This window comes from Panthera tigris, chromosome C2, assembly GCF_018350195.1.
Source record: "Panthera tigris isolate Pti1 chromosome C2, P.tigris_Pti1_mat1.1, whole genome shotgun sequence".
NCBI lineage: Eukaryota > Metazoa > Chordata > Mammalia > Carnivora > Felidae > Panthera > Panthera tigris.
The window spans coordinates 122,846,221-122,862,798 of NC_056668.1; the positions used below are offsets into that span (position 1 = coordinate 122,846,221).

General features: G+C 38.8%; 1 protein-coding gene across 1 annotated transcript in view; it reads left to right on the forward strand.

The window, feature by feature from the left end:
• COPB2 (COPI coat complex subunit beta 2) overlaps positions 1 to 16,572 on the forward strand; it is a 31,405-nt gene extending 14,833 nt beyond the window's left edge. Inside the window, exons 8-22 of the mRNA XM_007087439.3 lie at positions 345 to 487; positions 1,002 to 1,201; positions 3,082 to 3,192; positions 4,903 to 4,991; positions 5,076 to 5,182; positions 6,327 to 6,470; positions 7,342 to 7,472; positions 7,776 to 7,983; positions 11,811 to 11,921; positions 13,098 to 13,312; positions 14,720 to 14,812; positions 14,906 to 15,086; positions 15,234 to 15,302; positions 15,454 to 15,525; positions 15,753 to 16,572. Coding sequence (XP_007087501.1) covers positions 345 to 487; positions 1,002 to 1,201; positions 3,082 to 3,192; positions 4,903 to 4,991; positions 5,076 to 5,182; positions 6,327 to 6,470; positions 7,342 to 7,472; positions 7,776 to 7,983; positions 11,811 to 11,921; positions 13,098 to 13,312; positions 14,720 to 14,812; positions 14,906 to 15,086; positions 15,234 to 15,302; positions 15,454 to 15,525; positions 15,753 to 15,848 — 1,970 coding nt within the window. The 3' untranslated portion in view covers positions 15,849 to 16,572. The remainder of the gene's footprint in view (positions 1 to 344; positions 488 to 1,001; positions 1,202 to 3,081; positions 3,193 to 4,902; positions 4,992 to 5,075; positions 5,183 to 6,326; positions 6,471 to 7,341; positions 7,473 to 7,775; positions 7,984 to 11,810; positions 11,922 to 13,097; positions 13,313 to 14,719; positions 14,813 to 14,905; positions 15,087 to 15,233; positions 15,303 to 15,453; positions 15,526 to 15,752) is intronic.
• Positions 16,573 to 16,578: the final 6 nt, after the last annotated feature.

Sequence of the window (16,578 nt, forward strand, 5' to 3'; positions counted from 1 at the left end):
CAGGCACTGCCACTTCATGGATGTGTGGTTTGGGCAGATTATGAAATGGGAACAGACATATCCACCTCACAGGATTATAGTGAACATAAAAGATCATGTGTATCAAGCATCTGCAGGTACATAGTAGGCACTGTGCCCGGGAAATACATTATTTCACACGGAAAATCCTATTTCTTACCTGTAATTTTCTGTTTGTTACTTGATAAAATCACCTACAGACTGTAGATCAAAACTTTACGCTGCCAGGAAGCTAATAAAAAGGACTTCGCTGTGGCTGGTTCATCTGACCTAATCCATCGTTAGATGTTCAAATTAAAAGGGAGTATTCACATTGTTCTTTTTAGGAACCGTGCGTATTTGGCATTCAAGCACGTATCGCCTTGAGAGCACATTAAATTATGGAATGGAGAGGGTGTGGTGCGTGGCCAGTTTAAGAGGGTCCAACAATGTCGCTCTGGGCTATGACGAAGGGAGCATCATTGTTAAGGTAATCTCTAATTATACTGTCTCTGAATAAATGAACATAGTGGAAGCAGTTTTCCTTGTATTTTTGTACAGTCATCTTCCAAGTCACCAGTTTTATTAAACTGGCTCTTCTTTCATTAAGCAAGCACAAGAGATTAAACACTGGAGGTTTAAAGTGAAAGGATGGAGGGGTGCCTGGGCGTATCAGTTGGTTGGGTGTCCGACTTCGGCCCAGGTCAGGATCTCGCAGTTTGTGGGTTGGAGCCCCGCGTCGGGCTCTGTGCTGACAGCTCAGAGCCTGGAGCCTGTTTCGGATTCTGTGTCTCCCTCTTTCTCCGCCCTTCCACTTCTCATGCTCTGTCTCTCTCTCTCTCTCTCTCTCTCTCTCTCTCTCTCTCTCTCAAAAATAAGTAAACATTAAAAAAATTAAAAAAAATAAAGTGAAAGGATGGAGCCCTCTGTTAAACAAAAATAGAAAGTGTTTATTTTGTGGTTTTGTTTTTTTATTGCTACGAGCCATTTGTTAATTCTTCTAGCTTGGTCGGGAGGAACCTGCCATGTCCATGGATGCCAATGGAAAGATAATTTGGGCCAAGCATTCAGAAGTCCAGCAGGCCAACCTAAAAGCAATGGGAGATGCTGAAATTAAAGATGGAGAAAGACTGCCACTGGCAGTAAAGGATATGGGCAGTTGTGAAATATACCCTCAGACCATTCAGCACAATCCTAATGGGCGGTAAGTCAACCACAATCTCTCTCTGAGCTTCTGTGTTGTTAGATATGTGGGTTTGCAAATCCACAGTATATGCTGCTCTTCCTCTAGGGTGGGCATTCCTCATGAGCTTTTGCCCCTGGCCTCACAATCCTCAGCATGGCCACAGGCAACCCTACCAGTTGATTAAGTTGGCATGCAAGGGGAAAGCATATTTGCCTTCCTGGCTTTGTCCCACCATGCAATTTTGAACAGTTAAATAGTTTTGTATTTACTCATTTTATTTTTATTTATTTATTTTTTTAATTTTTTTTTTAACGTTTATTTATTTTTGAGACAGAGACAGAGCATGAACAGGGGAGGGTCACAGAGAGAGGGAGACACAGAATCTGAAACAGACTCCAGGCTCTGAGCTGTCAGCACAGAGCCCGACGCGGGGCTCGAACCCACGGACCATGAGATCATGACCTGAGCCGAAGTCGGACGCTTAACCGACCGAGCCACCCAGGCGCCCCTGTATTTACTCATTTTAAATGTGTTGGGTTTGTGTCCTTGTGCTTCTCTGAGGGCAGGTAACATGTACTTAGGTGCTCTAAATACTTACTGACTTAAGAAAAGCAGACTCTGAAGTTTGTGTCCGTTGAAACAATTTGGGTTGGGATGAGCACTGGGTGTTGTATGTAAGCCAATTTGACAATAAATTATATTAGAAAAAAAGAAACAATTTGGGGACTGGTAATAATTCTGCTTCTTAGCTATAATTTGAACCATCAGTTTCGTTTCTTAAGATTTAGAAAGCACCCAACGTCTTGTTAAGAGAGGAGTTTCAAGCATGAGTTTTAATTAAGCCTGTGGTTCTTTAAAAGTCACTTACAATAGATCTGGGCATCTTATAATTCTGTGCTGAGTATTGAAAAAGACAAATTATGTAAACCAGGTATGCTGCCTCATTCAGTAAATGGCATCCACAGTTATTTCTAATGTAATTTTCTTAGGAAGATTAAGAATGCATTATAAATATCACAAAGCTTTTTCTTCCTGTAAGTTTTGCATTTCAGCATTGGCAATCTGGTAGCAGCCAATACAGCCAATACAACTTTAAATAGAGTTGTTTTATATCTGTGGAGAAAATGTTACTCGACTGTGCAACATCCTGTTTTTACTGATTATTTAAATGTTAAAATACTCTATTTTGATAAACTTAAGTCATTAAAAATGAGTATTTTTATTCATTTGAGTGATGTGCTTTAAAAATAAGATAGTCTTGCAACAAATAGTGCCTCCTGATGGTGTAAATGTAATGAGCAAAGTTCTAGACATCTTGGTGCTCAACAAGTATCCGTTGTATTATTAGAATCCTCCCCCTGTGCATCGGCAGCCATTCTTGTCTTCCTGCCTCAAGTTTCCTTTGCTTATAAGAGAAGGCCACTGCAGTAAGATTTTCAGCAAGTGCCCATGTTCATGATATGTTTTGGGATTTGTTGATAAAATATTTATGTCTAGCTCTGTATTTGAAGAAATGTATAACTTCAGAAGATATTAGATTCAATTATAAAAGTCAACTGAAGGGGCGACTGGGTGGCTCAGTCGGTTAAGCGGCTGACTTCAGCTCAGGTCATGATCTCCCAGTCCATGAGTTCGAGCCCCGCGTCAGGCTCTGTGCTGACAGCTCAGAGCCTGGAGCCTGTTTCAGATTCTGTGTCTCCCTCTCTCTGGCCCTCCCCCATTCATGCTCTGTCTCTCTCTGTCTCAAAAATAAATAAACGTTAAAAAAAAAATTTAAAAAAAGTCAACCGAAGTAGCATTTGTCATCAGAAATATTTTATTATGCAGAGGAATCAGTGTTTCATAACTTCCACGTGTCATTGATCCTACTTTCTCTCTCTGGCTTCCATAATTTCCAGGTTTGTCGTGGTGTGTGGTGATGGCGAGTACATCATCTATACAGCAATGGCCCTGAGAAACAAGAGCTTTGGATCTGCCCAGGAGTTTGCATGGGCCCATGATTCTTCAGAGTAAGTTTTGGCTTGTGCTGTCCCGCTGGCCCTGACTGCAGATGGGTCATCTGTGTGCGGCTGTATGAATCATGTTCCCAGGGCTCGGTGTTGGCTGTGCTTCTCCCTTTCAAGAACAGTTCTCACCAGAGCTGTCTTTGCCCTTTCTGTGTTCAGTATGCAGCAGGTTCACTCAGACTGATCCACTAATCCCATTAAACTGGGGGCCCAGCACCCATTTCCTTGATGGAGCCTGCATTTGGGCCTGGTGGTTATGGGCTCAAGACGAGGTAGGCTTTCCCTATGAGCTGATGTCCTGAGCTGCTGCAGGATCCTGAGCTAGTTGGGAGAGACTACAGTGTGATGTCATCTTGATGCTAACTTCATTGAATCTCTTTTAAAACGTATTTTCTGTGATGTTATCCACCCCCTATTTTTAAAACAAATTCTGTTTGAATTTAGAGTGTTCATAAAATATTCTTATTAAAAACAGGAAAAATCATTTAACTCTGCATTATCATATTAGATACTGGTTATTTATAATTTCTTATAATTATTCTAGATACTGGTTACTGAGTGGTTCTTTTTTGATTCCTTTTTGTGCTCATAATAAACACCAGGACTTCCCCCCAATCCCCCTACCTGACCACACAACTGACGTACATCTTCATAGTTATCTTAGTTTTGTTTCCTCCATATTTTTTTATTGCCCCTGCCCTCAACAGAGTAACCTGAGCCTCAGTGTTGCATATAAGATGCATGTTTTTAAATTTTTTAACAAAAGATACACTTAGAGTAGGAATTTGTTTTGATCTTTTCATAAATTTCCTAAATACACTCATATATACACAGTTCCATTTCTAAATGTATTTTGTTATCATCCTAAACAAAATTATAGTTCATGAATTCTTACCTCTCTCACCATACCTCTCTGTTTTGATAGTTCACTTTCTTTTTTTAGCTTTATCCAGCTAAGGTCCTATTCAGCATCTTTCCTATCTTGATAGGAACACTCATCAGATCACTTCCTTAAATACTCTTGAATGTCCAGCAACAGCCACAGTCCCCCTTTTTCAAGACGCCTGAATATACACAGTGTTGTAAGTTGTTGCCAAATGTGGCTAACTTCTTGAGCCACTTCACAAAAGTTTTTATTTTTTAAGTTGCCTTTATTGAAGTATAATTTATACAGAATTAAATGTACTATTTTAAGTGAACATTTCAGTGACTTTAGGCAAATGTATACAATCTATAACCGCCAGCACAAAGACAGAGAACATTTCTACTATCCCCAGAAAATCCTCGTTTTCCCTTAATAGTTCCCTGGCCCCAGTCACTGATTTGCTTTTTCTCACCATGTGGATTAGATTTGTCTTTAGAGTTTCATATACATGAAACTCCAATATCCAGTCTATATGTCTGGCTTCTTCTGTTCAGCACAGTATTTTTGGGATTTGTCCATGTTGTTGCATGAGTCAGTAATTGGTCGCCTTTTTTGCAAAGCAGTGTTCCATTGCATGAATGTACCACAGTTGGTTTAATCACTCATCTACTGAGGGATGTTGGGTCTTTCTCAGTTTTTAAAATAGCTTGTAAACCCTAATAATTTGTGTAACAGACAGTGTGAAACTCATAAGTCATTACTCAAGTATACCTGAAGATATTTCTGACATTCGATGGAAGTATGGTTTGGTATATAACATGCTGTGTTTGCCTTCCTTTTCCCCCCAGATATGCAATAAGAGAGAGCAACAGTGTTGTAAAGATATTTAAGAACTTTAAGGAAAAAAAATCCTTTAAACCAGATTTTGGAGCAGAAAGTAAGTGCTATTTATAAATGATAGATTTTTAGAAGCTTTGCAATGGCTCAGAAACATCTACCCAAAAATCTTTTGTCTTTTCAGGTATCTATGGAGGCTTCTTATTGGGAGTCAGATCCGTAAACGGCTTAGCTTTCTATGACTGGGACAATACAGAACTCATACGCAGAATTGAAATTCAGCCCAAACATGTGAGTTTTCCCTTCACTGTCACTTTTAGAATGTGTAACTTTGTGAGAAGCTCTGAGTCCCTGAGGCAAAGAAATGTCCTTGTACCCAGCTGTCCTGGTTCCATTGTGTTGGACACAGTGTCATTTACTTCAAGATTACTTAGAAAATCAGACTTGCAGTATTTGAATGAGGTGGTAGATGTTGGGTATTTTGAAAAGCAGGAAAACTTATACAAATGCCAAGTGCTATTCATATTTGAAATGGCGTTTGACAGAGTATGAAAAGCCTGCTTTGAAGACAAGAAGTCAGAGAGGTCTTGACTTGGAAAGATCCAGGATCAGATCAGAAAGCCTTTTCATAGTTTCCCTGATGCTGTTTAAACTTTAGGTAAATGTCTCCAGTGACAAAGTTTTCTACCTTATGGAACTACCTGCTTCTTTGACAGCTTTCATTGTCACAAAATTCTTTGGAGACAAATCCACCTCTCTTGGGTCCTGGTTCTATCTTTTATAGCATGCATTCTCAGTGAGCACTAGTACCCCAACGGCAAAAATTGCTTCTTGAGGATGAAGAAAATTTTATCTATAAAGCATAGATATTCACATGTATTTATATGTTATGCAAGTATATATATGTGTGTATATACAGTGTGCATATATATGTTATATAATTTTATATATAACACGTATTATATAATTGTATATGTATAATATATATATAATATCTGTGGATTTAAAATTTTGTAGGTGAGGGTGATTAGGAGAAAAATGTCTAAAAACATTCCTGGGTGGGTGGATGTGGGTGATAATGGGAAAAAAAAAGGCTGAGAAACACTGTTCTAGAGCAATAGTGAATAGGTGCTGCTCCTAAATTACATTATATCCACTGTTCACTGACAGTTTCCTTCCTGTCTCCCTTTAGTCTTTCCATTTCTAGACCAAATAGCCCAGCCCACCCTCTAAATGCATATACATACACATGTGTATGTATATATATGTGTGTTCGTGTATCTGTGTACGTATGTATATACCCACTATGCACTACATAAAATTGTTCAATGCGTACTTACTGTCCTAAGACGAATCTTGTAAGAAACAAAGTGTATGCAGTTTGTCATACCACTCGGAAATCCGAAACCATTTGTCTGTTCTGTTTGTCATGTAGATTTTCTGGTCTGACTCTGGAGAGCTGGTCTGTATTGCCACCGAGGAGTCATTTTTTATCCTTAAGTATCTGTCGGAGAAAGTCTTGGCTGCACAGGAAACACATGAAGGAGTTACAGAAGATGGCATTGAAGATGCCTTTGAGGTGACTGCATCAGCACAACTTTACCTTCATTCTTAAATGATTTATATGCGTGTAACCTAACTTCACTGATTTTAACATTCTGTTAAGTTAGGTTTGAGGAAAGTAAACATTTAAGGAAGTCTGGTGAAATGTGAAGATTAAAGCCTTGGCTCAAAGATCAGAGTTTGAAAGTATATATGTTTAAAAGATATTTATTTGTACTTTGATTTTAGGGAATCTTCAGATGACTTTGATATCTTTCAGTAAGGAAATTAGGTGTTTTGGTCTTAAGACATTTTACCCAGTGATTTAAATGAGCTCTCAAGTGGTAAAGATAAATCACCTATCGTGGAGATGTTCCTGGAAGATTTTATGAAATACTTCCTATTCCAGTTTCATGTATATAAGAAATTTAGATCAACAGCTTTGATGCAGCAGTGAGATTTTATATTATAAATACTCATCCAGGAATCTGTTTTTAAATGAAAAAAGAAGATAGAAATTCCAGGGAAGTATTTTCTTTCTTGAAGTAGGATTTTACTTTGCATTTCTTTTTTTTTTTTTTTTTTAATTTTTTTTTTTCAACGTTTTTTATTTATTTTTGGCACAGAGAGAGACAGAGCATGAACGGGGGAGGGGCACAGAGAGAGGGAGACACAGAATCGGAAACAGGCTCCAGGCTCTGAGCCATCAGCCCAGAGCCTGACGCGGGGCTCGAACTCACGAACCGCGAGATCGTGACCTGGCTGAAGTCGGACGCTTAGCCGACTGCGCCACCCAGGCGCCCCTACTTTGCATTTCTTAATCTCCCTTATCACCGCCAATCATATTCAGTTTTTGTAACAGGATTTCTAATGCTGAATAAGGTAATAATAGACTCTTCTCTCTGCAGGTTCTTGGTGAGATTCAGGAAATTGTGAAAACAGGGCTGTGGGTAGGCGATTGCTTCATTTACACGAGTTCTGTGAACAGATTAAATTATTATGTTGGAGGAGAAATAGTCACCATTGCCCACTTGGATAGGTAACTGAGAATTGCTTTGCTTGTGTCTTAAGCATCCTAAATTTAAAATTACGCTTTTCTTTTCTTTCTTTTTTTTTTTTAAATGAAACTTATTGCTGGCCTGTAGCAGTGATGGGCCTGATTTTTCAGTGTTAGAGTTTTAATAGATGGGCTGTTGTTGATCAAAATTGCATCAAAGTGGAAAGATTTTGAGCAAGAGGTAGCATGTGTGTGTGTGTGTGTGTGTGTGTGTGTGTGTGTATGTGTGTATGTTTACCTACTAATTTGGGCCTACTCCTAAATTAGTTTCTGTTTCTATTACAGAACAATGTATCTTCTGGGCTATATTCCTAAGGACAACAGGCTTTATCTGGGGGATAAAGAACTGAACATCGTTAGCTACTCTCTCTTGGTTTCAGTGCTGGAATACCAGACAGCTGTCATGAGAAGGGATTTTAGCATGGCTGATAAAGTTCTTCCTACCATTCCAAAAGAACAGAGGACCAGAGTTGCACACTTTCTGGAAAAGCAGGTAAAAGGATTTTGTTTTGTCTTTTTGCTTGTTTTCTTTTGTGGGTTTTTTTCTTTAAACCAGTAATTTAAAAGAATGTTAATGTGGATTTGAAAATACTATTTCTTTATTGCCACGGATTTCCTTATGGCAGTGGAATTTCTCCTATAAACTTAAGTCACTTATTATATGCTTCCTTGTCCTTTCTTAATGCCCTTAGTACCTTCTTTAATTGTTGGAAATGATTATCAGTCTTCTCTTTCTGTAGACTTCTTTTCCATTCTATCAATATTTTCATTTCTGCCCTGCATTTTCTCTCTCTATCCTAGCAGGCTTTTCTTTTTCTTTTCTTTCTTTTTTTAATTGTAAAATATACATAACATAAAATTTAGCATTGGTGGTAGGTTTTTTTCTTAATGGAGTGTTTTTAAGTCAAAGTTGTGCACAAAGTATAAAGTTCTTCAAGGCTCAAGGAAAAAAAGCAGCACTTCCTTCCCTCTATCATATCTGCTTCCTAAAGGAAGTGGAAGTTTAATTATTTTGGTTGATTCTCTTGGAATTTATTTCTACATCTCTAGATAATGTATGCTGTTACTGAGCTTTAGGCATTTCTTGTGACTTAACACTCTGTAGAAGATGAGGGTTTACCTTTCTCTCTCCTGCTACTTATACAACATACATGCCATTTTTCTGTCCTCCTCCCACTATAGTTGGATGATTTTGATTACATCAGTTTTCAGTGTTTACATTTTTAGAGCTATGTAAACACTGCTCACAGCTGAACCATTTAGTATAGTGTAGCTTTCCCTTCCTGCAATTGTTTTCCCTGGAGTTGTCTTTTTTCCTTTGCTTATTTTTCTGTGTACTTAGAGTTAATTCTCACTAGATTCTGGTGGTTCTCCAGATTTCCTTGAAATCTCCTATCATCATGGATATCCCCTCACCATCAGGTTGGGCCTTCTTTTTGCCTCTCAGTTGGATCCATTGTTTCCTGTATCCCCTATCTTCTTTGCTGGTTTAATCCCTTATCTGGCTGGAGCATGTCCGTCAGTAGTTTTCTGAGAGAAGGATTATTATTGGAAGTAAAGTTTTTTGTGACCTTGATTATCCGAAACTGCCATTGTTCTCCTCTAAAACCTGTTTGACTATTTAACTAGATACAGAATTCTAGGCTGGAGGCAATTCTCTCTCAAAATTTTGAAGGCATTTGTTCCATTGCCTTCTAGCTTCTAGTTATTATTGAAGTGTTACTGCTTTATATTACTGATCTTGGTACCTGATCTGTTTTTTCTTTCTGGAAGCTTTTTGGACCTTGTCCCTATTGTTCTGAAATATTATGATGGTGGGCCTTGGTAGAGGTCAATTATGAACAAATTCATTTTTTTGGGTATTAGACAAGTTTATTTAATTGGACACTCATTTCTGAGAGATTTTCTTGATTCATTTCTCTGATGATGTCCTTCCTTAGCTTTCTGTATTCTTTGTGGAACTGTTAGTGAAATGTTAGGCCACCTACACTAGTCTCATTTTGTTATTATTGTACTTTTAAAATCTTATTCTTGTGTATGGATAAAAGTTTATTTCTCTCAGGGTCTGAATGATAGGTTTTGTTGTTGTTTTGAGGTTTTCTTTTATTCCTTCATGGTATGCTTCCTTCAGGTTGCTGTTATTGGTTCATTTTGATCTGTGCCTTTCCTGTTAGAGATTTTCTTCACGCATCCGATGATCCTTGGGCCCTCATTTAAGAGGAGAGGTCTAAGAAGCAGGTAAAAGGCCTGAATTTGTGAGAGGTCTTGTTCGATACAGACTTCACACTATGGATGTGGCTGGGCCATTTGATTAGGGATGCTCAAGGTCCATATGTTCATCTTGTGAATTTAATGAACACTGAACATTGCACCAGGTACTGTTCTAGCTGACATATAGCTCGCAGGTTGTTGATATTTTAGTAAGTGTTACCCCTTAGGCTGGTTAGGGTTTACAGCCCAAGGGGTAAGATTGAGCTTAAATCACCATCATTCTGGATGCAAAGTAGAAAACAGGTTGGTGTCTCAGCATCTGGTATTTCATTTAGTCTCAATCTCTATTCTCATAATTTCCTATTTTCCTCTTGAAAGATGTATAAGATATCCCTCAGACTGGAAACCCTCTAGTTTATCCTCTTCGAGGAATAAACTTGCTGTCTTCTGTGTGTGTCCAGAGGTTGGGGGAGGAGAGGAGTGGGGACCTGGGGTATCTTGTTTCTTACCTGCTTGCTACAGAGACTTTCAGGCAGTTTTGTTTATTTTAGCATTGCCTTCCATGAGATGCCACTGGGGATCCTGATGTGTGAATGAAGTTGTTTCTATGCTGTCCTCACTCCTGATTTAGGATTAGTTTTCTTTAGTGTTTTAACTGTTTAAATTCCTCTGCCAGTTTTCTAGCTTCCAAAATTTTGTTACAGAGGTCTCCTCTGTCTTTCTGTATCCTAAGGAATTTATGCCCTAGGGGCACCTGGGTGGCTCAGTTGGGTTGTTTCCAATTTTTAATTTCAGCTCAGGTCATGATCTCATGGTTCCTCAGATCAAGCCCCATGTAGGGCTCTGCACTGACAGCGCTGAGCCTGTTTGGGATTCTGTCTCTGCCCCTCTCCCACTCTCTCTCTAAATAAATACTTTTTAAAACAGAATTTGTTTCCTAAAAAAAGAATCCTTTTAGTGTCATTTCAGTGGGGATTTGGGGGAAAACAAAAGTTGATTTAGTCTACCTAATTTCATCTGCTTTGCTTATGTCTGATGAGTTCCATAGATCTTACATACTCTGTTCTTGGATTTTTATTATTTACACCAGTTGCTAGGAAAGAAAAGGAGTATGCAGATTATTCAGAATGCCTTGTTTACATTGTTCAGATGGATGAACGAGAGGAGGGACAGCTTGGATAGTCTGGGAAGTTAAAACATTTTAAACACAGTGATACAGCCATCTTGAAGATCCAGCCAGAACTTAGAAAGCTGCCCAGTTCCTCCCTCTTAACCCCCCTGTAACTGAGCATCGTTCCTCATTCCAGTGAAGTCTCTTGAAGTCTGAGCTTTGTCCAACACACCGCATCCATAGAGCTGAAAAACTTGCCCACAGTGTAGACTCCCATCAGTACTCTTAGAGGAGAAGCTAATTTGGTAATTACAGTAGTTGGTTTTAAAGCCTGTTTTTATGACACAGTGGAAAATGGAAGACAGTTTTAGATTTCCTGCCCTCTGGAACGCTGGCTGATAAATAAAGTGGATGTAAGACCAATAGTAAAGTCCTAGGTAAGGATACCTGATTGGCATTAGGACCTGGAAACAAATGTTTGCCAAATGACCTAGATTACGAAAAACTGAAAGGAAGACTTTTACATTTGACTTGCTTTTCTTTGAGGGACTGGACTAGATGACTCTAAGCCTAGCTTAGTGAGTAGATTATGAACAGCTAGGTCTACACCACTGTGCCTTTCTTTTTTTGAAATGGTTCTTGTTCAGTCAAGTTTCCAAAATCTTGTTCTTGACAGCTGTTTACTTTTGAATTTCTGATTTTACCAGTTTTACAGGAGTTTATCTAGCTAACATCAGTCAACTTTCACTGCTTAGAAAACAGCGTTGTGGGACTGAAATCTCTCTGCTGGGTTGGTTCTTACCAATTAATTTAATGACTCCTTAATTTTTCTGTCTTCTCATTAAAGAGTATTCTATTTCTTTTGTTTAGGCCGTGGGGTTTCTATGTCAGCAGGGTATTCTTAGTTCAAGACGGAGTGGATCAATGATGATTTGCTGTGTGTGCACTGTAAATCTACACAGTCTGCCCACACATTGTTACATCTATTCTCTGTTTAGGGCTTCAAGCAACAAGCTCTTACAGTATCCACAGATCCTGAGCATCGCTTTGAACTTGCTCTTCAGCTTGGAGAACTAAAAATTGCATACCAATTAGCAGTAGAAGCAGAGGTATGTACTAAGTCATGATTTTTCATAACTAATGCAAAAGTTAGTAGGTACTTAACGTGTGTTTAGTGTAAGTTCTCTTCATTAAAGTTTTCCGAAATGCACATTAGGGACACTCTTTGGTGACGTTAGTGCCTCTCTTTGATCTTTTAAAAAATGCATTTTGTTAGTCTTTAAATTAAATGGATTTTACTGCAGATATTCTTAGCATTCTGATTTAAGAAGTGTTTTGGGGGCACCTGGGTGGCTTAGTTGGTTGAGCGTCTGACTTCAGCTCAGGTCATGATCTTGTGGTTCCTCAGTTTGAGCCCCATGTCAGCACAGAGCCTGCTTACGATCCTATCTCCCCCCACCCCACCACTTCTCTGCCCCTCCCCCACTTGTGCTCTCTCAAAAATAAACATTCAAAAAAAAAAAGAAGAAAAAATGTTTTCATAGCTTATAGGAGATCTGTTTTGCAAAAGATGTAAGATACTAGATATTATAGTCTGGGAACTCTAGGAGTGCAGACAAAGCACTAATTTGCCAGTATCCCAAATTAGTGAGAAAGTTGTTGGTTTTAAAGAAAGATTTTAATATTTCGACACAATTTAATGACATTTTAATGAACTGTTACATATCGAGGGGCCCCCAACCATGGTTTACATGTAGTATTTATTGGTAAATTCATTTCAAATGTGCTAAATAAATTTCAGCTATGTTAAGATAATCTAAATGTGTAGTATTTTGATTTCTGAGAAGCTACAAATGACAGATAATATTACTGTTAAATATTTAAGGATGTATGAAATAATTTTATTCTTTCAAAAAATGGTATGAAATCATTCATTAAAATAATTACAATCTAATTACCTTAAAATTCCAATTAGATAGTATTACTTTTAGTCTTACTGGGTAATTACAAAATAAAAATAACATGGGTTTGATGATTATTCATGCATCATTAAAATTGATTTGTGTTTGAATTTTGTATATGCGAATAACTTGTTTTCTCATTACACATTTTGTCACTACATTCTTATTTTGATTGATAGAACCAATTTAACAAGCACAGCTCAGTATATGTGTAAAATATCTCCCATTATCAGCACAATACTCAGGTTAACAGAAGAATATTGATGTTGAAAACTCAAATGTTTATTTCCATAGATGTGTTTACTTGGAAACTCTTTCTTACAGTCAGAGCAGAAATGGAAACAACTTGCTGAACTTGCCATTAGTAAATGTCAGTTTGGCCTCGCCCAGGAGTGCCTGCACCATGCACAGGATTATGGGGGTCTGTTGCTCTTGGCCACTGCCTCTGGAAATGCTAGTATGGTGAATAAACTAGCAGAGGGTGCGGAGAGAGACGGCAAGAATAATGTGGCATTCATGAGCTACTTTTTACAGGGCAAGTAAGTATCAAATCAAGGTCTAAAAGGTGAGTGTAGTAATTTAAAGCACTGATTTCCGCACTCGCCAACTTTGAGGGTGGTTGAGAGAGGAACGAACCCTGGAAAGAGACAGATGGATGCCTGGCCTAGACCCTGGCTAGTAGGGGCAGTTGGAGCACAGTCCTACCTTGGTGGCACTGGCCTTCAGCAAGGGATGTTCTTACCAATTTGGTTGAAATGTCTGAGCAAAATGAGCTGTTCAAGGAGGTTTGGACTGAGAGAAACGTGAAAGCCGTTTCTCAAAAGCCCTGCCTCTCCCTGCCTGAGCCATTTTATTTTCCCATGGCAGGAGGCTGTTGTGATGCTCCCATAGTACTCAAAAGGCAAATAATTTTGCCCAAATTGGGTAATTCTGACCTGTCCATGGCAAGAATAAAGGGGTTTAGGATGCCAGTTACTTCTAGATTTGAGTCCCAACTGTAAAGCATAAAAATGTCATATACTTCTGAAAGTTAGCAGTCAGTGCAGACCAGATCATCTCAACATTAGCTGACCATATTATGAAGTAAAACACGAAGTATTCATTAACCTTGCCCTGCATACATTTAAACCTCATGCTTCATTATAGAAACCTTGTGCACCCCAATGTGTATTTATAATGTGTTTGTAAATTTGCATATGTGTAGGAATAGGTCCATAATTCAAAAACCCAAAAATATCCTGAAAGTTTTTTATAACTTACTTGATAGCAAAACCTGACCTAAACTCCGAAATACTATTATTAGTTGCTCTTATGCCACTTGTTTTTATCATATTTAGTATTCATGTGTTCCTGCAAAATATTGTTTATGACTTTTATTTGATGCTGAGGGTGGTAGGTAATGTGTGTGGTGTATGTACTGCTACCTTTCTAATATCCAAAAACCTGTGTTTTGTTTTTTTGAAAAACATACGACTTCTAAAACACATTATCCACTTTATCAAACTTCGAAAAAGAAACCAAATAGATGCTAGGACATTGCCCTGCTGGACATCACTACATTGCTGCGCACAGCCCACACTCGAGACACCGCCCTCGATGTTCCCACTTGTGAAATCGAGTTTCTGCTCCCATATCCCCTGAAAGCTCTTAAAATGTGCTTGCTTATATAAGCTGCCTTAGCTGGTCTTGAAAAGCCCCCTTAGGTTCTTCTTAGGAATTGTTAAAATAGGTTATTAGGAGATTGAAAATGGTCACCAACTGCCCTACCCCTCACACTCTTGGAGTCCATTGATTATGTAACACACTGGTGCTGACCAGTTAATGGCTCAGTGACAGAAATGAGGAGTATGTGTGGAAGCTGGGGAGGAAGTGCTGACTTTGCAACACTACATCTACACTTCGTTGTTTATTCTTGATAATTAGTGCCTCTCCTTTTTAATCTTTAGGCTTGATGCTTGCCTGGAACTCCTGATTAGAACTGGCCGACTGCCAGAAGCTGCCTTCCTGGCCCGGACTTACTTACCTAGTCAGGTTTCAAGGTACAGACTTTTAATTTTAGGAACAAATGGTTCAGATAAAAACTAGAGCACACTTAACTCACTTTCCCTTTGGTTTCATGATACCTACAACAGGGTGGTAAAACTCTGGAGAGAAAATCTTTCAAAAGTCAATCAGAAAGCAGCAGAATCCCTTGCTGATCCAACAGAGTACGAAAACCTTTTTCCTGGATTAAAAGAAGCCTTTGTTGTGGAAGAATGGGTGAAGGAAACACATGCTGATCTGTGGCCGGCCAAGCAGTACCCACTTGTCACGGTGAGTTGCCAGGGAGCCAGGCCTCATTTATAATTTATATACATTATTGGTGGATTGAGAGCTAGTATCTGGGATTTAGGCCAAGTCCATAGATGAATTAGGACTTCAGATTACACTGCTTTATTCATCATTGCTTTATTCTGATAGCCAAATGAAGAAAGAAATGTTATGGAAGAGGCAAAAGGCTTTCAGCCCTCAAGATCTGCAGCTCAGCAGGTCAGTAGAATATCTTAATCAGATAATCTGGTTAAGATTTGTTCATTTTAAGTACCATGTCCCACTTCCTAATCCTGAACAGCCTTTCCTTGGGGGAAAATTACCTGAACAAATTCCTTCATCTTTCTATTCTCTCCACTTGGGCTTTCAGGAACTTAATGGGAAACCTGCTTCTCCTACTCCAGTTATTGTGACCTCCCACACAGCCAACAAAGAAGAAAAGGTAGGACATTATACCCAAACTTCCCATGGGAACCCCAGGCTCACTCCTCCCTCCTCATGAATGGCCACAGGATGTGCAGGCCTCTGCATTTCAATGACATAATCACTTTCAGAGCAGGGGCTTTGAAATGAGAAAATGCCCCTCTTGACTATTGCTTTGGTTCTCTTTTGATCAGGAATCCGATAACTTTTCAAAAAGTTACCTACCAATAACTCTTTTCTTTGCAGAGTTTACTCGAACTAGAAGTAGATCTGGATAATTTGGAATTAGAAGATATTGACACAACAGACATCAACCTGGATGAAGATATTTTGGATGACTAAGTGTAATGTTTCCCGTGAACCCTGCTACACAGGCCATTATTAAGGACAGGTGTTGACTGCCACCGTGACCACAGTTCTTTGGACTCTAAGAAACTCCTGAGATTTTTTTTATATGGAAAGGCTGTGGCCCACTGGGAGCACAGTGCTCTCCTCATTCTAGGAGTTTATGTGCCGCATCTAAATCACTGCTTCCTGTTAAGTAAAACAGATGTGGGCTTTGATTTTTTTTTTCATACTGTCACTAGATCACGTCTCATAAAATCTTTTGAATTAATGAAAATACTCAAAAGTTTCCTTTCTAAATAATGAAGATAAGCTTCTAGTTTTAGAAGGCTGAACCAAAACTACACCTCACCTAGGGATCAGCCCACATTCTCTTAACCCTTTTTTCTTGATCTCATCCTCCTAACCCTGCCCTAACTTTTTAATACTTGGATTATTATGTCCTGATTTTTGTCTAGTAGCTACCTGCTTCTAGAATCAGGATCTGAAACCCAGAAACCTCATTAAGCTGGGCTCTGTTTAAACTACCTAGTTGGTAATACAGAAAGAAGTACCTTTTTGTTGTTTTATACTGCACCATCCACTCTGGTGAGAGAAATTCATAACCAGGCACTCAGATATACTTCAGTTATCCCCCTGTGGCCTAGGAAAATGAGTGGAGTAACAAGATTTTCTTTGTATTTTTGTTACAGGCACTGTTAAAAAACAATTTTATTGGTAACTCCCA